This window comes from Lycorma delicatula, chromosome 4 (genome assembly GCF_047948215.1).
Source record: "Lycorma delicatula isolate Av1 chromosome 4, ASM4794821v1, whole genome shotgun sequence".
NCBI lineage: Eukaryota > Metazoa > Arthropoda > Insecta > Hemiptera > Fulgoridae > Lycorma > Lycorma delicatula.
Window position 1 is genome coordinate 84,792,053 of NC_134458.1, and position 22,820 is coordinate 84,814,872.

Here is a 22,820-nt window from a genome sequence, read left to right on the forward strand (position 1 = left end):
ACACAAAATAACATAAAATAAAATAAAGCATGTTCAATCACAACTCAATAACTGACCTCTTGGTTTATTACTGAGCAATGCCCAATGAACCCACAGGGCAACCAACCTAACACTGAAAGAAGAGAATGCACCACATAATTCTAAAGCATACTGCACAGCGGCTTTCTAAACATGCTGTAGCTTCTAAATAAATTACCAAAAGCATCAAGTGAAGGACAAAACCCTAACATTGGTAACCATTTATACTCTTCAGTTATTTTCAAATTAACTTAACACAAACCAGTGTACTAATTTCCAGCTGTACAATGTTTACTTAATTCAAAAGAACAGGCATACAAAAGAAGAACTTAATAATTTAGGATTTACCATTGCCAAAAACAGGTGTTTGAAGCAGTCCATAATAAAAGAAATAAAGCTTCACAATCTGAACTTTACATAATAATCTAAATACAAAATCTTCCTATTTCTTCAAAATATTTATAGGAAGTGGTAAAATTCAACAAAGTAAAAATATATAAAAAAGGAGATCAAAGTTTTGATATCATGTAAATTACACCCTCTAACCAAACAGCAAACACAGTCAAGTAAACAGATATCTAGGTTTAGATTTTCCAAAGACCTTTTTCTTTTTTTTCTGTGCCAGAGTAGGCATTTCTGCCATTTTATTCCTCACAGCCCAATATACAGTCGCCATATTAACATGGCTCTTGTCAGTTACCATAGGTAAATTTGTCGGACATACAAATATATGATCAGCTATCATTTCTTTTTCACTGCATAGGATGCACTGTAAAGTCTCAGCCACTCCTATTCTGTTTAGATGATGTCACAAATAATTGTATCCAGTGGCTAGCCCAAAATATGCCACTGCTACTGCTCTGGTAAAGTCAGTAGAGGTCGTTTTTTAGGGTCGAAAATTGACGCCCAGCGTCTGTCACCACAATCTCTAAAATTTACTGCTCTTGCAAAGTTTCCTTTTATCCCTCACCTTTGATTTTTTGTTCACACTGGATTTTACTTTTAACAAATTCAAAAGATATACATTTTGTATTTTCCTTTTTCCCCAGTGTAAACACTTATCTTTTACCTATAAATCATCTCATATGTATCTGTCCTCCTGGTAATTTGAAAAATGACTGAATAATTTTTACATCAATCAGCATTAACCATTTTTCCTATACCCTTTGATTTAACATTATTTATATACAAAGTTTCAAATACAAAATACACATCTTTTTAATTCTCTTCAGCAATTGGATTAACCAATTTTTTTTAGATATTCTTTCTATTGTATTGGCTCTCACAAAATGGAAACAACATAACATGATTTTTACAATTAATGCTATATTATGACATGTATAATTTATTTTCATGCAGAGGTATGCAGTCGTTGATGTTCCACACACAGAACATGTTTTTAAAATATTAAAAATTCTGAGGCAAAAAGTTACACATCCAAATAGTGTGCCCTTTTACTGAAGTGAGTGAGTGTTCTTCAACATCAGCTAACTATGTGTTATTATGAAGAGGAAATACCACTCCATACCTCAGGAAAAAGTTACAAAAGTTACCTATTTTAATTACAAATGAAAAAAATGTTAAAAACTCAAATTTTGTAGCTTGGAAACGGTTTCCTATGTTTCAGTGTTGAACAAATTGATTTATTTTTCTTTATTTTTAATGTAGCATTTAAACATGTCTACTTTTACATAAGAGATGCTGTACAAAGTTAAATGAAAATATCTACATACAACTAGAACCTTAGTTTTAAGAAAAATAAAAATGGAATTTCAGCATAAGGCTAGTTTTACCCTTTTTTTAACTTTAAATACATTTGTTCCAAGTTATGAAACTTTCTTACAAGTCTTTACAAGTAATAAGTTATCTAAATATATCAAGTGTTAATGGATGTTTAATTTTAATGGAGGTGTTTAAAATCAATTAGGTTTCTGCATAATCACCACAAAAGTGTAATTTTAACTTTGATGGAAGAACACGAGTAATAGACGGTGAGAATAGACTAAAGTGAAAATGCAGAGAGATAATTGAACTTTGTTTATGTATTAGACATACCAGCACCTTGTAGCTGTCTACTTGTAAAACCAAAATATCCAAATATTAGTTCTTTAATTCTGCAGGTTTAGTCAACATATATGATCCAAGAAATTAAAAAAATACAAAAATTACTTTAAAAATACTTACCTTTGAACATAACTTCAAAAGTGGCTCATGTAGATTTTCAACCCATAAATAAATGACCCAGTCTGATCCATAAGTCAAAAAAATATTTTCACAAAATGGTGAATGCTGAATACCATACACACTTCCTGCATGAGCAGGATATATGTCGATATATTGCTCTGGATGGTTGATGGCACACTGAAGAACAAATAAAAAATAATATGAAATTATACATTTTGAAATATATTTATTATATGTAATCAAAAATATTCATGAATTCTATTCTGATGTTATAAAACATTCACATTTAAAGCCTCAGTTGTATTTGATAGCTGAAGATTCAATGTTCCCTTTTTGCTGAGTAGGTTCTTTTCTATGTCGAGTTGGAGATTCCACATCAAGTTGACAGGTAAATTTCACTCTGCGATTAAAGTGTTTTTTGGTAGTTATTGGTGTTTTTATTGATTTGTGGGTATAGGTATTGTCAGTTAGTGAAATCTGGACGTGTCTGTAAAATATTACGAGTTTTGGTTGTGGATTAATACTGTTTTTAACATTTTTTTCATAAAACAGTTTTATTCCAGTAAGGAAGCATTGAGTAGAGGTCAAGAAAACCTATAGATTTGAAGAGAGTTTTTCTAAGTCTTTGGACAGGAAAATTCACATAGTAGATTGTCACAACTGGTAAACAAGGACTTACAAAATTTTCCTTGTTCTCGGCGAGTGCTGTGAATTATTCTAAGTAATACAGCTATAAGGAGGAATCTTTAAATACATCCATATCTTCTGAACCTTTCCCCAATTTCAAAATCTGGATTTTCTGGGAGAATCTTGCCCATCCCCACCCTTTGATCCCCTTCCACAATTTGACCCAACCCAAAATTTTTATTCCATTTTTGGTGGATACATTTTCCTTACCCCCCGGAAAATTTTATTCGATTTTCGGGAAATACATTTTACCTCTTCCCCAAAAAAAACTCTGACCGCGGGATATGACCAGTAAGCAAAAAATCACATAATACATAGAAGACACTCACTCCTGTTGGAGCAATCAGTCGGAGAAGGTACTTCTATATCTGGAAGTATGTAATCTCAGAAAACGGAGAAGCGGCCCGACTTCAAGGACAAAATAGTTAGACCGGTGTCCTCGGAGGAAGAGGACCCAGCCCCATACAATTTGCGGCGCATTACCCACCAGCTTGGGTTGGCAATGCTGGCACTTAACAGAATCTTGGGTTTAGCTTGCCCAGGTTTATAGGAAAGCACAAGAATACTTATCAAAGAGATTTAATGGGCGTAAGGCTTTATCGGAAACATCACCACTGATAACACAGGCTACACAGACAGAGGAGCCAAAAAAAGGTCAATGTCAACAACATTCTACAGGAAGAAGTAACTGATGATGAGCTTGTGAACCTCATCCCTCAGAGATGGCCAGCTGAGATTATTGATCGGGTCAAGCAGATAAATGACTTGGCAGCAGAAACTAGCGATAGATGTTCCTTTAGAGACCTGACCTAGGCTCAGGATGTGAACCCATCAGTCAAGCCAGATGACATTGAACATGACATGTCAACTATACTGGGAATGGCCAAAGTGGATATACAGAGTGCAGGTATCGAAAATATTATAATTTAGCGGAGAGGGAACAAATTACTTTTTGGTTACTCCTGAGTTCAGTTAGGAGAGTCATGTATAGCTCCAAGTCTTTGGTTTTTATTTTGCCTAGTGGTGGAGTCAGTACCTACATTAGGAAGATGTTAATATACTTGCACAGAGGACAAGAGGAACCAGTGAAGGTGATTGGACCATAGCAAGATGGTGCACCTGACAAACAGGGGCAGGATTGGTAAGTGTAAAGGGGCCACTCCCCCTGTGACTGAGAGTAGGACTGTAGTTAAAGTGGCAGGGAGGACTTACGCCGACTTAATCAAGACCATGAAGTCCACAATTTCCCGAGAGGAGGTGGGAGAAGTTATATTGCTCAAGAAGGGCAATAATGATGAATTGCATATTTGGGTTCAGGGTGCGCAGAATGTGGGGAATCTTACAGCAACATTACATAACAAGGCTGCTGAATTACAGAATGATTTCAAAACATGAAGTGGGAGATGTACTGTGGTACATATTAAAGACGTGGAATCAGAAGCCATAGAACAAGAGATAAAGGACACAATAGCACACAGGCCCTAGGTAATGATGAAGAATTCAAGATCTCCTCAATAAGGCCAGCGTACAGGGAGACCAAGAGTCATAGTTATCACGTCGCTTCAAGCAGCCCGCAAACTAACTGAGAAGAGGATCCAAATAGGATGGGTCCACTGTTGGGCCCATATTCGTGAGGAGGCAGATAGATGCTACCACTGTTGACATCCAGGGCACCGCAGATCAAAATGTCAGGGTCCAAACAGAGCAGACTTTAGTTTTAACTGTGGGGGAAGTGGCTACAAAATAGCAGCTTGTAAGGAGAATATGAAATGCCTGGATTACAGGCTGTTGAAGCATCGCACTGGAGGCTTGGAGTGCAAATACTACAGACGTGAAAAGAATCCTGTTAATGAATTTCAACCGAAGCTCGCTATTCTCATGACTTGGCTGGTGAGATAGCAAGCAGGCATGGGGCTGATTCATCGTGGCGACTGAGCCCAATAGGTACGTTGTCGCAGGAAGCAACTAATGTGCGTACACATGAGGTGATGTAGCTATCCAAGACATCAATAAACAAATCGCTTGACAATTCCTGGAAAGGTTGGATGGCAGTGTTGTTGGAGTTGGTAGATGCGCTGGTAATTGGAGTCTATGTCTCCACAAACTGTGCGCTGGGCAAGTATCAGGCCTTCATAGATGATCTCCATGAGGTAATAACTAGATCGACTAAGAAGACAATAATGCTGGGAGACTTCAGTTATAAGTCAGTGGATACACTAATCGTAGGGGTGAGTTGCTGACGGACTTAATGGTTTAAATTGTGTAAATGACACCACCACCATGTTCGAGGCTTGGGGTCATGCTTCAGTCCTAGATTTGACTATCCTGGATGGCAGATGAGACCTGCACCAGAATGTATTAACATCAAAATCTCAACAGGCTTCAGAGGGTCCACTGGAGAGCACTACTAGGAGTTATTACGGGTTGTAGGACACTTTCATACAATACTGCGCGTTCTTTCTGAGGTTTCCCCAGTGGACTTGCTCATCTCAGAGAAAACAGAGCAGTTTGCAGGAGTGAGTAAGGCGGATGCCATATTGTCTGTTACTCAATGATGGAGTGAGAGCTGGAGGGCTACTGTTAAAGCAAGCTGGACCAGAAGACTTATCCCTGATCTGGGAAAATGGCTTGATAGGGAACCAGAGTCCAAAAAACACTGAAATTTTCAGATGTATGTACATACTATGTACAAGTGTTAGCCTGTATTTTGATTAATATCTCTGGACTGACTCAAGATAAATTCTTTGAACATGGCTCAACAATGTCTTTATATGAGGCATTGACGGCATTAAATCTTGGACAAAATTAAAAAGAGGGATGGGTAGTTTTCGGCATTTTGAATTTTTTACTTTTTGTATAGTGGTTGTAGAAAATTAAGCTTTAGTACAATAAAAGTATTTATTAAGTTATTAAAAATTCCAGAGTTTATAAGGCAATCACGGTAAGGGGTGACAGGTTACTCAAAATTATTATTTTTAAACATTTTTGCCACATATCTTGAAAATCAATTGACTAAAAAAGTTGAATTTGGCAAAAATATATATATTCCAGCTTTGGCCTGATTTTTGATCCCATTGAACAGGGAGACACCACAGTACCTATATCCCCCCCTAGCAGAATATCACACAAGGTGTTGGCCTAACATAAGGGACTGATTCAGGATATCAAAATAAACAAAAACGATCCTTGGGCAAATATCCTACCTCACTTCTTTTTCCATCTGTGAACCCCTTTCTTTTACAATAAAAATTTTCTTAAAAATGGATTAATATTTTAATAAAATTTGGTGCAATTTTATACATCCAACAAGATCTACAAAATAAATAAGTTAAAAAATGTTATCTTTGGAAATTAAAAAATGGCAGTCACTAAAATTATTTAACACTTTGTATGCTGGACTTGTTTATAGAACTTTTTTGATGAAGCCAGCACAAATAAGTCAATAAACAAACGTTCATAGCCTCCACTCAATTTCTTTTAAATTTTACAACATATCATTTTACTTTTCAGACTTTACAATGTAAAGGTATTTAAACAGGAAATCGTAACAATTAATAATAGTAATAATTTGTATAACTAAAAATGTACACTGGTGGAAGGTAATGTATGAATAAATAAAAAATAATACACCAGCATTAAAAAAATCGTGCAATTTGAAAATTTATGTAACTTTTGCCACTTTATAACAGTCAACTAACCTATATAAACAGAATGGAATATTACCCAAACACTAGATATGTTTCTAATCCATAAAATACATTCATCCTAGCATACCAGAGATTCCACTTAGTTTTACCCCCCCCCCCCCGGACTCTTCTTAATATAGATTCATTCAGATAAATTAGATAACACTGATATCTAACCAATCAGAATACTGCATTTTCCTAACCAATCACAAGTACATTTGACCAATCAAAAACATCATATTTTACACCAATCACAGGAGTGACAGGAACTGACCAATTATAATGCAGTAAATTCAGACCAATCACAATCCATTATTTTGTAATTAATCATGCTTGAGTAAATCTTACCAATCTGAATACAAGTTAACTTTCACTGATCAAAATAAATAATGTCCTCTAAAGTGTTGTTAACAATATATGCTATCTAATAATAAGTGCTCATATTTTATCGGACATAAAGATTTATAACCATTCAGACTAAACACAATAGAGGGAATTATCATCACCAATATGACATTATAGTTTCCAATAAGGATAAACAAAAATTAGTATGCCCATAGTTGAAATCCATTTATTATTCCATTTGTTTATACATATATACAACTGAATACATACATATATTGCTTTTAAAATTTGGGTATAAACAAGATGAATGTGACATAGTATGTAAACCTACGAATATAATAAATCCCTTTTCTTATAAACCCCATGAGTAAAAGTAACTGGCAATAATATACTTTTAAAAAATGGGTCAGAAGACTTATAAATATTTATTGTCAGAAATAGCATGTATTGCTTAGTTTAAAATCAAGTAAAGTGCTGTCTAGTTCTAATAATTTCATTTCAGAAAAATCCAGAAGATTGGCACAAATTTAAATGAATAAAATGTTTGATCTGAAGAACAGTTTAACGTAAGTTTGAATTTACTGCAAGACATAACTTTTGAAACAATACTAGCATAATGTGGGTTTGTGCTCCTGTAGTATTTCATATGTGGTTTTTATCTAACCCTATCCACATGATTAACCTATTATTTTTGAAATTATCAACATGAATATCTTTCAACTTCAAGTGGAAAGAGTCTGGCAGAAGGACCTAGTGATTACCAGTACATGGAAAAAAATCAACAGGATTTTTAGTCATTTACAAGATCTAAAAAATGGTTCATTATTCAGCTAACCTTTATAAAAATAAAACTATATAAGTTTCCTTCAACATAACTCCAGACAACACTTGGTGTAGGTAGAGTTACGTATTAACTGTTAGCAGTAATTTGGCCAACATTGTTATGTGATGTGACTGTCATCAGCAATATTTATCCACTTCTCACCATCATCACGTTTTGCAATGTATCTGGAACGGATTAAAGTAGAAGCAACAGATTATAAATCATTATTTGCTCTTATTGTTTGCTACCTCTCCCTTACCAACTCGCTACTATCAGTTAATTTGATTATGAAAGTCTAATCAAAATAATTTTGTATTCTGTTATTATCAATTTTATAACTAACAAAACTTGGTATAGATGTTAAATATAAAATTATTGTAGAACAAGGCTATGTAAACTGAGTTTAAGACATATATAAAATGTAGATGAACTGTAAATTTTTAATAACAAAAGATAAAAACAGTTTCACTTCAGTAATCAGCTTAAACACTACATAAGTATCACAAGAAACACAACGAACTGTACAACATAATCAAAGGATCCAGTTTGTACAGAGGTTAGACGAAACATATGATGTAAAATCAAAATCACCAGTAGTGCTACTCAATGGCCAAGACAGAAAATTTTACATATACAGGCCACCTGTAAGTAATTCCTATTTGCTTTAGATAGAAGTGAGGCATGTTGATACAAAATGAAAACTAGACCATTGTGTGTTCTTATATGATACACATGGCCTAATCGAAACATTTTGTGTGTATCAAAATTATACACATGGTGTTCAAAGTATTAATTATTATTAGCTCTATGAATATTAGATTTATCAAATTATGTTTTATTAGATAAAAAATGTTAAGCCTTTTATCATGAATAAAATGACATCTCATTTGTTCAAATCAGTTGACGACAAAACAGTTGAGATATAGCTGAAATTGTTTAAGCGGATTGCAAAAATTATGTGTGAAAACAGGCACAAAATTGTTGTTAGACTGTATAATTTCCAGTTTGAAACTAGGTGCAGTACCAGATTTCACATTTCATTAGCTTTTTTCAAATATCATTAAAGAGATTCTGTATTAAAGCGTGAAATTTAATTACAATGTTTCCTTATAAAGGAATCATACAATAGATAATTAATTGTTTGAAATTTTTATAATCTCTGATACTTATGTTTTTCAAATTGTGGATGTTATTAAAAATGTTATATGAGCTAATCATCAAGCCAATGTTCAGATGGGACCTAAATGATTTTACTAAAAATTTCGATTTTTCTGCATAATTTGATTTTAATACTGCATAATTTTTTAAGGTAAATACATTTCATCAAGGGGGTCAAATCAGGCCCAGATTTTTTACTGAACATTTTGATCTTTTTTTCAACTGTATTCTGAATATTGCACAATTAAGTCATTAATATTTAAAAAACATAAGCACATTTGAAACAAAAATTTGTCAAACGCAAAGCCAGGAAAGTTATGCAACCCTTTGGCAGCTTTTTTTATTTGTTACTATTTTAATAAGGATTTAATTTTTGCTAATATATAACTTTACTATTATCAGTGAAGGTGCTTACTGCCAGATTACTCATACCTTATATCTATAAACAGTCAGTTGAAATTTAATCTATTTTTAAAGTCATAAAAATATGTATTAAAAAAGCGCTTATTAAAGATGAACTTAAAAAAAAGGCACTCATAAGTGTAGAATATGTAACAAATAAAATAAATACGTAGAAAAATATTACATGATTTCCTTGGACCCTTCCTCTTCCCGCTTATTAAACTTTTTTATTCATTTTTCATATAATTATTTCATTAATTATACCTCTCAAAGTCTCAAATCATTAATAACTTTTTTGCACATATCATTGTACTTAAATATACTATAAAAAATCTATAATGTTTATGTGTTGCTACAGTGTGTACTGTTTGTATACTAGACAGTGCTATAAAATTCTGCTTTAGCTACTCAAAAATTCATTCATCAGATGAATTTTAAGTATTAAACTTTAAAAGTCTATAAATATCTCATTAAGTTTCTCATGAATATTGAGAATTTATTATGCCTAGTACTATATAAAATATAATATTAGTTTATCTTAGAACTCCTTAAAAATGAGCATTTTTTCAAGATGCAGAAATAAGTTTTAGGTAAAAAATTCATAATGTTAAATATAAATTATACAGACCAAAACAAATATGGTAACTTTTGTTAGAAATGTTGAAAAGTTATTCATTTATACCTAAAAAAAAGTAACATATCCACTTCTATCAAACTAGGAAACAGAATTATTTTCATATTACTCATACACCAGTTGGGCCTTATTATGATTTTGTTGCAATTTTTAATAAATTACTTAATTAAAAAAAAAAATGTCTACCATCATATTTATTTAAAATTCAATTAAATTTCCTACTACAGTAATCAATATTATTCTATTGATTACTTTTTAAATCAACTACACTTTTTAATTAGTATTTTAATAATACTAATTAAATAAATGTATACATTTTCTGCACTCTTAATAGGAAATTTACAAAAAATTTGTTTCAGCCATCTTCAAATTTTTATTACCGATTCTAATATACCTTCGTGTATTATTTCATAAAAAATATTGTTTTCATAAATTAATATAAATATTATGAGGCAATTAATTAAACACTATTCATCTATTTATTAATTTTATATTTTGCATTACTACCATGGAAAAGGATTTCTCATTGTTATCCTTCATCCCTCCACACAAGTCCTAGAATAGTTACCTATTATTTTCCATAGATCATATACATGAGTAGATATATAGATATCTACTCATTTCTAGCAGAATGTTTTATGTAATGTATAATTATGTACCAATCTGAATAAATATTTATATTTTAAGTAGCTCATTGATTTTATCAGTATTAACCTTAACCAAAGAATTTGCTATGGTTCCAAAACTTCATCCATAACTTAGTAAGGTACAGCCATTGTTAAAAAACCAATACTGCCCACTATTAATGATCACTGAAAAACATTTTTCTAGACTTCAAAACTTTTTATACAAAAAAAGACCATTAATATCAAATGTATAATTAATTCATCTTTATTACAACTTAAATAACTTCTTAGAAATTGTATACAGTTGGACACCAATTATCTGGACTGACTTTTGTAAGGTCTTATCTGGATTATTAGAGAAATCTAGGTAGTTGGAAATTAGAAAAAGTTTTTATCATACATACTGGACATATTATTGTAATGTTTAATGGGTATCACACTTAATAAAAAGGATGAAAATATAACAAATAAATGTATTTCAGTAAAATTAAAAAGATACTCATAAAATACATATAATAAAAAACAGATACGCAAAACAAAAAAATCCAATGAATAAACATTTGCTAATAAAAGAAACAAAATTTACAAAAATTATCTGAAAGAAATTAAAATTTACTACCTTACTGTTTTATAAAGAAAGTCGTTTAAAAAACTTATTAAAAAACCTACAAGTAAAATGTATAAAACCAGCATTGAAGAGAAATTGAGTTAAATTATGATATAAAAAAAAAATTCACAGTACGTTTAATGAAGAAAACTTAGTGACAGTCAATAATCAAACATTCCTTAAAAAATACTATTTCTTTTCATTTTAATCGTCTTTCATGTTTCATTTTAATCGTCCCAGGTGATTTTCTCATAAACTGCACAAAATACAAAAAAAAGACAAACAAAAGTTACTCAGATTGGAGGGGGGACACCTCATGGTGACCTTGGATTTGATCTTGAACTTGATCTTTAGTTCAAGGTTAACTTTTCTTTTTTTTCAAAAAACAGTGATCTATTTTTGGCCCCACCAGTGAAAACAGAGAAAATTTTACATTGAAGTATGTGGTAACACATATCATTTTGGACCTTTTTTTAAGGTCATATTGGCTAGCTATCAGAGATAGTGTTATAAGAGTTACAGGTTTTTGAAGGTTTCACAATATTCCTAGAATATTTATTTTCCAGATCGTTTATCTTGCAAACTGTGGGAAAGAGCATAAAAATGACATTACACTATTGTGTAACACTATCTCCGATGGCTAGCTGTATGACCTTCAAAAAATGTCAAGGTCATATGTGTGACCACATATTCCAATGTAAAATGTTCTGCTCTTTTCATTGGTGGGGTCAAAAATAAGTCATTCCATTTCAAAAAAATCATGTTAACCTTGAAATACATTCACGGTCAAAGCCAAGGTTATCATGAGGTGTCCCCTTCAATCTGAGTAACTTTTATTTACGTAATATTTTGTACTATGTGTACATAACGAGAAAATCACCTGGAACGATTAAAATGAAACATTCTGAAAATAATTCCAAGGTATTGTGACCACATATTTTAATATAAAAATTTCTGCTCTTATCATTGGTGGGGTCAAAAATAGGTCATTCTATTTGAAAAAATTGTGTTAACCTAAAAATAATGGTCAAGGTCAAGGTCAAATACAAGATCACCATGAGGTACCTTCTACAATTTGAGTAACGTTTTTTTGGTAATTTTTTTGTGTTATGGGTAGTTTACAAGAAAATTTCCTGGGGAAAATAAAATAAAACAACTGTATATAAATTATTTATTTATTATTTTATTATATATATAAGTTTATAAAGAAAAAAATAAAATCTCTTAAATTGTTCTTACTTTGACAATGCAACCCTCATTTGTTGAAACATAATACACCATTGGATTTTTTGGATGTACAGATAATGACAAGCCTAATAAATTTTTCACAGTTACATCAACAGCAACCTTTGTCTTGTCTACTGCATTATTTATTATTGTTTTCACTTTAGGAGGGCAGAATTGCAGCTGCATTAATTCTGTAACAAAATTATCAGCTAAGAACAAACTGTAAATCTTACATATCAACATTTGCATTATATTACATTGCTAAGATATGAAAATATTCCAAGAATATCTTTTATATTCCTTTCTTTAAGAAGCCATAAAAAGTTGCAGTTTACTGTTTATGTTTTTAAAGTATATTATTATTTTCAGAAAATTCCTGTAAAAACAAAATTAATACTTCTTTTTAAAAAATGAAAATTTTCAGCAGTTGATAATCTACTTGTTGCTTAAAAGTTGTTTGATAATAACACTATATCACAAAAAACTGTCGAGGGAAAATAACTACCTACATGAATTTTACTTTCCCTGTTATAATATATATAGAACAGTGAGAAAGGTATTAATTTTGATCGAAGAATGACACACTTTCTTGGAATAGAAATAGAACCCCAACAGGTTGTTATATTTTTTGATATTGTGAGGTCCCTAGAACCAAAAAATACCAGTTTTGTTACAAATTTTTATACATGTGTTAGGATTTTTTTGTTGGCATCTATTTAGGTTCATATCTTATGAACTGTTAATCCACAATCACAAAATTTGGTGAATTAAGAAGCTAGGTAGCAAACAAGTTGATGGAAAAGAAGTAAAGAAGTACTACAAGGGTAAGTCAATTATTATCTGCAATTTAGTTATATTTTTGTTTATGTTGGTAGTACTGTCGTATTGCATAGATGACGCATGCGTGGTTTAATTCTTGTTATGTCTGTGCAGGTTTGATGCTGTTAGGTTAGTTCCATTATCACTGCCCTGCTGTTAACCATGGCTGCTCTGCTTTTTGTTTACACCAAAGAAGAGCAACGTTCAGTGATCTGTTTTTTGTGGTTGGAAGGTGTATCAGGGGCCGAAATTCACTGAAGACTTTCAGTACAGTACGGGAACAGTGTGTTGCTGCAACGGAGTATCTGCGAATAGATTGAAAAATTCAAAAATGGTCGCACAAGTGTTACGCACGACGACGGAGCCAGACAACCATTTACTGCCACAAACAAGAAAAACATTGAGAGTGCATGTGACATGGTTTTTCTTAGACAGACGAGTAACTATTGATGAAGTGGCACATCATCTGCAAATTAGTCACGGTTCTGCCTATCAAATCATCCACAACAGACTTGGGTTTTATAAAGTCTTTGCAAGATGGGTCCCAAAACAACTCTCACAGTTGTACAAACAAGCGCGCTTGGACATCTACCAAAAACATTTGGATCGCTATGGTAATGAACAGGACATCTACTTAGACAAGATCATCACTGATGATGAAACATTGATCCATCATTACGAGCCGGAGAGTAAATGGCATAGTATGGAATGGAAACATCCAAATTCACTCTGCAAAAAAGGTGCAAGACCCAACCATCCGCAGGAAAACTGATGCTTACGGTTTTTTGGACTCACAAGGCCCGTTACTAGAATATTATGAGGAAAGGGGCACGACAATAAACAGTGGGCATTACAGTGAGATGCTTACTGCCAAGCTGAAGCCTGCAATTCGAAGCAAACGCCAAGGACTACTGTCGAAAAGTGTTGTGTTGTTGCACGACAATGCCTGTCCACATACTGCTGAAACGCTCCAGAAACTCAACTTTGAAGTACTGGCTCATCCTCCGTATAGTCCTGATCTTGCTCCTTCTGACTACCACTTGTTTAGTCCACTTAAAGAGGCATTAAGGGGCTGTTGATTTACCTCGGACGAAACAGTGAAAGAAGCGGTGCATTCCTGGCTCACAGCTCAACCGGAAACTTTCTTTTATGAGGGGATCAAGAAGCTTGTGCAATGATGGACCAAGTGCATTGAAATGCATGGGGACTATGTTGAAAAATGATGTACATGTAAATTTCCTACTTGTGTTGCAATAAAATTTATAACTACATTGAGGATAATAATTGACTTACCCTCGTACAAATCAGATGTCTCCTTACATTTTAAAGAATGATTTTTAAATATGATCATCAGATGAAGTAGCAATTTTTACAAAAGCACTCATGAGCATATATACAAAAATTCAAAGGCTGTAAGGCCATTGAACTTACGGCCAATGGCTGTAAGTAATAATTTTAACCCTTTGGAATCAGAAGGGTCATTTAAGTTCCTCTCAGCTCATGTGGCCAGCAGTGCTGACCAACACCATTTCTACAATAACTTCTAGTTAGTTTTACTGCTGCAGTACTCTCAGGTTGAACAGCCAGCACTGCATAAATGTTTATGCTCTTGACTCGGACAGCCAGCACAGCTGGCCATTCAACAAACTTTATTTTGAAATATTTATGTTTTCGTATCGTCTCTGTTTATTGGTGAACCCTAGTGGAGGAATACTGAACTATATAAAGTTTATGTTAGAAAAGTTTGCAATGTTGAATATTTTCCAGTGTCACATTAAAATACGGTTACTTCCATTCTTTGGTGTGGTACACATGCTGTGCTGTGCTCTAGCTGTGTTTACATTCTGTGATTTAAAACTTACTTATTATTTATTAGGCTTTAAAAATGGATGAATCACACATATTTCATTTAACTCTGATAAAATAAGAAATGAATTGGACTATCAAGAAATTATTTAATGCAGAAAAACCTAAAAATGAAAAAATCAGACAAAGATAATTTAGAAAAGAACTTGTAAAGCAATTGGCGGGGCAAGTGAGAAATGAGAGAAAAAGAAACCTACCATCAGTTATGGAAGAAGGAGAGCGACTTAACAGAAAACTACACATAATGTATCCCATGGAAGATAGAAAAACTAAGGACTCTGTGGTATGCACTGACCACAGTTGTAGAGGAGCAAGTTTTTTTAGCAAAACATGTCAATCTCAGCCAGGATTTTGTGCAGGCATATGTTTTGAAAAATATCACACAAAAAGACTTAAAATATTAGTTTTATAAAGAAAAGACCTTTTAAAAAATAGTTACAGAACACAGTAAGTTTTTAGTCTATTTTCATTAGCAAGTATTGTTTAATATATTCCATAATTATATAAAGTGAAATATATATTATCTTTCTTAATTTTATTAGTGTTCTATGTAATATTGACTTTTAAAACTATATTTGGCTTTAAATATTAAAACCCTAGACCCTTGTATAGTTTCAGTACATTAACAAAAACATGACCTGAGTTGATGTAGCGGTGATGGCAACATGGCGGCCTGGCTAACTGAGAAACAGCCATGGCCAGCGCTGCTAGTCACCCAACCTAAGGCACTTCCAAAATACTGTACCTTATGATCTGATAGGGAATGCCATATGACCTGCAACGCTGGCCACCTGAGCGCAAAGGGTTAATATTATTCTACAACTAGAATATTCCACAAAAATTATTCTAAATAACAAATTATGTATAAATCTGTGAATAGTGAATACTTTAATAGAGGTTGTACAAGGGATATCTCTAAAGTAAAGACCGCTGGGAAATTTCTTTCCTTGTGGAAAGGTTGTGTCAAACTTGTCGTGTTGTAGTATCTTTGATTATGTGGAAGTTATTACATTATAAAATAAATAGGAAAATCGATGTTGCCGCCAACTGTGAAATACATGGTCATACGTTTTTAAACCATCAAAATATTAAGCCAGCTGAAATTCATAGGCAGTTGATTGCTGTGTACAGTAATAATTTAATGAATGAAAGAAATGTCTGAAAATGGTGTGAAAGGTTTAAAAATAACAGAATTAATGTACATGATAAAGAATGTTTGGGGAGGCCCCCAGCAATCACCAAGGACTTGTTGAAACGTGTCGATGATGAAATCAGAAAAGATTGTTTTCCGACCTGGCCCTTCTTTTTCCTGATCTTTCAAGAGATTATTATTGGTCGCATTGTTAATGATCATTTAGGCTTCAGAAAGGTTTATGCATGTTGGGTGCTGCATGTCTTAATGAAAGGTCAAAAAAAATCCGAATGTGATCTGCTCTGGAATTTTTGATGTACTACACAGAAAAAGGTGATGAGTTCCCTAATTCAACTGTTACTGGCGATGAAATGTAGATTTTGTATTATACGCCAGAGAGAAAATGGCAGTCAAGTGAATGGCATCATTCTCAATAACCAACCAGATCGACAAAGGTCAAGCCACAGCCATTTGGATGCAAATGAATGACCACAGTCTTTTGGGATCGGTTTGGCATACTGTAAATTGATTTTATGCCATGTGGAACGACTATAAATGCAGAAGCCTACTGCAAAAGTCTACATAAGTTACAGCGTACCATTCAAAATCGGCAACGTGGACGGCTGACTGATGGCGTCATCCTGCTGCACAATAATGCATGTCCAATGTTGCAGGTCCGACACATGACTTACTGAAAACATTTGGATGGGAAATTTACGATCACCTACCATATAGTCTGGACTTAGCTCCTTCTGATTACCATTTGTTTGGGAAATTGAAAGAATTTTTGAATGGTAAGTGATTTGCGGATGCTGTTAATCAGTGGCTAAATGGACTGGCAGCAGAAGAATACAACAAGGGTATATTGAAGCTGGTGTATCGCTACGATAAATGTCTTAATTCATGTGGCAATTGTATAGAGAAGTAGTATAAAGTAAGTAGTTTAAGAGAAATAAGAAATATTTACAAAGTTTTCAGAATAAACTTTTTTACAATGAAACAGTTTTTCCTTTATTTTTGCTTTAGAGATAACCTCTCGTGCAAGTCCAACTGGCTCAGGTCCATATACAAGCACACACAGTTCAAAGAAAAGTATATGATTTCTCATCTGTCAATGTCTTTTCCACCTAAAGTTAAAAATGTATCATGAAAATTTGTTTCTATAACAAAAAAATGTAGTCATTATTATTAATGTTGTATGACAGATCACTTGCACAATAGCTAGAATAAATAACCACATGAATGAAGTGAAATTACGCATGACACATAGGCTAGGTAGCATACTGTAGTGAGTGTCCTGACAAGGTGAAGGACAAAGAGCAGAGTACTACATCTCTCTGTGCCAGTTCGGTTTGTACATGGTATACTATTTTCACACCCAAAACATATGCTATTGTATTTTTATAAATTCACTTAATACAAAATTCAAATAATAATGATAAAAAGTTAAAATAATGTCTTGATAATTTTCTGTTAACCATTCTACTTTTCACAAGAAAAAACAAAATTTAAATCAGTATTAAGTAATTAAGTTAATTAAAATTTGTAACCAGAAATTAGCCATTTTATTTTTTAAATACAAGGCATATTCTTAAATTAAGGGCCGTCGGCTTATATTTAAATATTAACGGCTCTGAGCACAGTTTCATCCATGCAAGACCATCAATCTGCTATTTACGAAGCCACTGCAGTTGCTGTTTTGATTCAATAGTCTTTGCCTGCCAGTGAATGCAAATCACAATATCCATGACAATTGTTTCTCCTGCCAGTTGTGAAGTGCACGCTGTGATTCCGATTTCTGTATGCAAAGGATCTTCAGCTGCCGAAATTCATTAGAAGTTGTGCCTAGTGTATGGACCTACAGAAATGAGTGAAGGAAAGGTTAGATAATGGTGTCAAGACTTTAAAAAAGGCCCCACAAACGTGCATGATGAAGAACGGAGTGGCAGGCCCAGTATTCAAACCGACAAAATCGTTGAACAAGTGAACCAAACATTGCGATGTGATAGGAGATTTACGATTAGTGCTCTGGCTTTTCACATGTTGGATGCACCTCTATCTACACTCTTTCTATTATCACAGAAAAGCTTGGATATCACAAATTGTGTGCAAGGTGGGTACCGAAAATGCTCACTGACCAACACAAAGAGCAAAGAATGTGCAGTGAACGAGCTTTTTGGACTGCTATCCATAAGAAGGAGATGATTTATTTTACCACATTGTTATGGGTGATGAGATGTGGATATCCTACACCAACGCAGAATCAAAACAACAGTCAATGTAGTGGCACCATTCAAGTTCCCCAAAACCTAAAATGTTTAAGCAATCTTCGTACTTGAGTCGAAAAATGTTGGCTACCGTCTTTTAGAATGAAAAGGCCGTAATTTTGGTTGATTTCATGGAACCTAGATCAACAATTACAGCTACATGTACTTCAAAACACTCACCAAACTGAAACGTGTGATCCAAAATCAACGACATGGGAAATTGTTGTCCAATGTAATCCTCCTTCACAACAATGCGCATCCTCACATCACTGCCTTAACCAAGAAGATTCAAGATTTTCAGTGGGACCTTTTGACCACCCTCCATATAGTCCTGACCTTCCACCTAGTGACTATTTCCTCTTCTTGCATTTGAAAAAGTGACTTGGTGAACAACGGTTTGAAAACAACGAGGAACTCAAGACTACTGTTGTCAACTGTTTCAATTCCCCGGCAGCAAACTTCTATGCAGAGAGGTTAAAGAAACTGGTGCAGCGTTATGAACTGAGCAGCTTAGAACTGAATGGCGATTGTGGAAAAGTGAATTAAATATATAGTAAACCAAAACTGTAAGTAAAAACCTTTTCTCACGAGTTAATTATTTTTAATGACCAAACGGCCCTTTCTTTATGAATATGCCTCATATGTATTTTTATAGTAAGCAGTTATTAAAAGAATATAATAAGGATAAGCTTGCATAACAAGCAAAGTTAATGATAATTTATAAGACTTAATTATTTATGTTAATACATAAATTATCGTTTACATATTAACCATAGCATGAATATTCTTCTCGGTGGTTCCACTTCCAGATACGACCATTGTGGCCAACTGAAATAATCTCCTCTCTCTCATTCACAAAATCAGTGTACATAAACCAATGCATGTCCCAAACAGTCCCAAAATGAGTTGACTTCATGTTCCTGCAACAACATATTATGATGTATTAGACCTTGCAATTATTTTTTAATGAAACTTAAAAGTGTAGTAAGCAGAAAAAAGGCAGTTACATGGAATTCAGCTAGGCATGGTATCATCTACCTCTCTCACTATTTATGCCGTTTATCTAGCTATATTAAGAGCTTTCTGTCTCACTGATATAGCTGTTCATTAGTCTACTTTTTAGTTCAGAGATTAACTACTATCATTCATATCTAACAAAAATGGGCTAGGCTGTCAGATTTTTGTTTGGTACCCTGAACATGAATCATGTGACTGATATTTGAGAAATACAAACATTCCATGAGTTTATACAAACAGATGCCGTTATCTATGCAAATTTAATGTTTTATACAAATGTGAGCGCATGCGCACAAACAAACAAACACACACACACACACATACACACCCAGTAGCATGCAAATTTATAATACACTGGAAAGTTTTTGTTTATTTCTATACTGTGGCTACAATGCTTAACCATACCCATTCTTTATGTTGTCTGTGTTATGTGAGGTTATTATTCTTTAATTATTTAGCAATCTTCATGTTATAAATAGTGTTATGTGAAAATTTATTTCATTTTTTATTACAAAATCGTATTTTTGTTCTGTGAGTCTTGAATATATAATAATGTACATAACTCCAAGAAAAAGGTTTAAAATGAGAATCAGCAGCCAGAGGAACAAATTTACAACTGTCAGATGCCAACTTCTTGCAACTGGATGCAAAGCTTGTTGGCCAGCTAAAAAGCAGCTTTTAGCACCAGCAATGTGGAAAAAGAGGCTCTTGTCGAACAAAGCACTTGCTAACTGGACCAAATAAGACTGGAAAATTTTATGTTTTTAGATGGGTCAGATTTTATGTTCAGGGGCAAAAGGTTCTTTATGTTAAAAAAGCATCAGGTGAAAATACATCACCAGCTCATATCCAACAATCAGTTAAACATTCCAGAAAAAATAATAATTTGGGGTTGTTTCATATTTGAAGGCTCTTATTCATAACTTCAAGTAGATGGTATGTAACAAAACCAGTATAATGGACCTGAGTAACGGATTCCTGCCAATTAAGAAGAAAGTAGTAGAAAACAACAAATGAAAGGAATCCAGAAAGGGACTAAAAGGAATCCTTTTTCTATGACTAACAGATTTGTTTAACAATTTTTCTTTGTAATACTGCCTGCCGACACACCTACAACCGATGTTGTTCAATGAAAAGGGATTACCAGACCAGGGCAGGAATCTCTGGGAAAATGTAAGGACTCAGATGATCATACTCACGCTTTAACTTGGGTCTGGTTCTGCAGTTCAATAGCATAGGAGCATAAATACTCCAGGAAAAATGAGTTACTATCAGTTTTGAAGAAGTGAGTTATATTGCCACGATTGTAAGATGGCATTATCTGTCAACTTGTAGTACTGCAGGGTGCATTCAACCTGATGTCACAACCATTCAAGTGTGGACAGTACATGAATACAGAAAGTTGTTTGATGAGTTACCGATAGACAATTAGTGAAAGAGATAAAATATTAAACTCATTCATAAACTACAGGGTAGTTTTATTTGTGAACAGGAAAGGTATTTGCAGTGCAAGAACTTTAGTTTAATCTTATCTTCATAGTAATACAATACCAGTTGTTAAAGATGTAAATAGTAGCAGTCATTATAATGTCTTTTGTTAATGAGACTGAATTCTGGTTTTTAATATTTAACCTGTAAATAAATCTTGACCTTACTTTAAATTCTCTTTTGTATGTAACCATTGTTTATTATTATAATTATTATTGTTGTTTAATATTATTATTATAAATTTGTCTTATTTTACCTATGTTATTAAACTAATAAATTGTAATTATATAAACAATTTCAATTGTCAATCTCTCAATGTCCTGATCGAGCTGCTAACATGTGACAGTATGTTGAAAAGTGATGGATATATAAAGATTCTGAAGGAAAGGGTAGTGACATAACTTCAAAACAAATTCCCACAAGGCAACGAAGTGTTCCAACAGGATTTGGTGCCAGGCCAAAAAAGTGGAAAAGTTTTTCGAAGAACAAAACATAAAAATATTCCCAAGGTCAGGCAACTCCCCAAACTTAAACCCAATTGAAAATCTTTTGCAATAGTAAAAAAATGACTGTAAAAATAAATTGTACCACAAAAATTGACATGATTAGAGCAATAATACTGATATGGTTTCATGATGAAGAAATAAAAAAAAAATGAAGTACACTTGTTGAATTGATTCTAAATCATGTATGTGAAGTGATTAAGAATCAAGGATATATTAATTATTACATATTAAGCCAGTCTACATATTATTACTATATATTCAGAAATTGTACAGGTATGATTTTTCTTCTAAATAAAGTTACTTTTTATTAAATAACATCCGTTTTTGGATTAATTTGCATGCTACTGTACATTTACAAATACAGGTGAACATAAATTATCCAACTCATTTTAGGGGCTAATAAAAAATTAACTAAGCAATGTAGCACATATTAATTTTTTCAAGCATTAGAGTAGGTACTAGATAGAGTTACTGATGCTCTTGAATAAATACACTGGCATGATGTAATGATATGGGATCACCAGTTTGCAATGGCTACCATGCAGGGGAAAGCAATTTGCATATTACAGTTTCATGAAAGTGGTCTGCTGTTATTACCGTTCGTACATATTTTCATTTAGAATACGGCTGTGATCCTCCTAATAAAGACTTTATTAGACATTGGTATCAACAGTTTAAGAAACAGAAAGCGTAGTACCCAAAAAAAGGTGCTGGCAGACCTTCTGTCTCCAAGGAAGTTGTGGATCAAGGAACAAATTTTCATAGAAGCTCGGGTAAATCAACTCATTGTGCGAGTTTAGAACTGGGAATAATGCAAACAATTGTGAAGGTTCTACACAAGTGCCTAAAACTTCATTCATACAAAATTCAGTTGATGCATGCAACTGAAGATGATGGATATCCAGCACATCAACAACGAAAAACATCAAATTAGTTAAGAGATGATTATGGAAATCGTCAAATCACTATCAGAGAGTCAATAAGGATTACTACCAGGTAGTTCTTTACCACTTGCATGAAGCAATCTGAAGAAAATGTCAGATATATGGTGAAACAATTCATGGCACATCCACCAAGATGCACCTGCTCACATTTCACTGTTTGTTTGTGAATTTTTGCATTATAACTACACCATTATGATGCCTCGGCCTCCATATTCACCAGACATGGCCCACTGTGAGTTCTTCCTACTTCCCAAACTGAAAAGAACCATAAAAGGCGATGTTTTGCCAACATTGAAAAGATAAAGACAGAATCACTAAAGCAGCAAAATGCCATACAGGAAATTGAGTTCCAGAGGGACTTCAAAGATTGGAAAAAGAACTGGC

General features: G+C 33.3%; 1 protein-coding gene across 4 annotated transcripts in view; it reads right to left on the reverse strand.

The window, feature by feature from the left end:
- The window catches only part of LOC142323614 (dynein axonemal intermediate chain 4-like), a 204,945-nt gene that overhangs the window by 20,040 nt on the left and 162,085 nt on the right, over positions 1-22,820 (reverse strand). For all 4 annotated transcript variants that reach the window (XM_075363474.1, XM_075363473.1, XM_075363476.1 and 1 more), the window contains 3 exons: positions 19,253-19,401; positions 12,410-12,588; positions 2,203-2,379 (listed from right to left, as the gene is read on the reverse strand). In XM_075363474.1, coding sequence (XP_075219589.1) covers positions 2,203-2,379; positions 12,410-12,588; positions 19,253-19,401 — 505 coding nt within the window. The remainder of the gene's footprint in view (positions 1-2,202; positions 2,380-12,409; positions 12,589-19,252; positions 19,402-22,820) is intronic.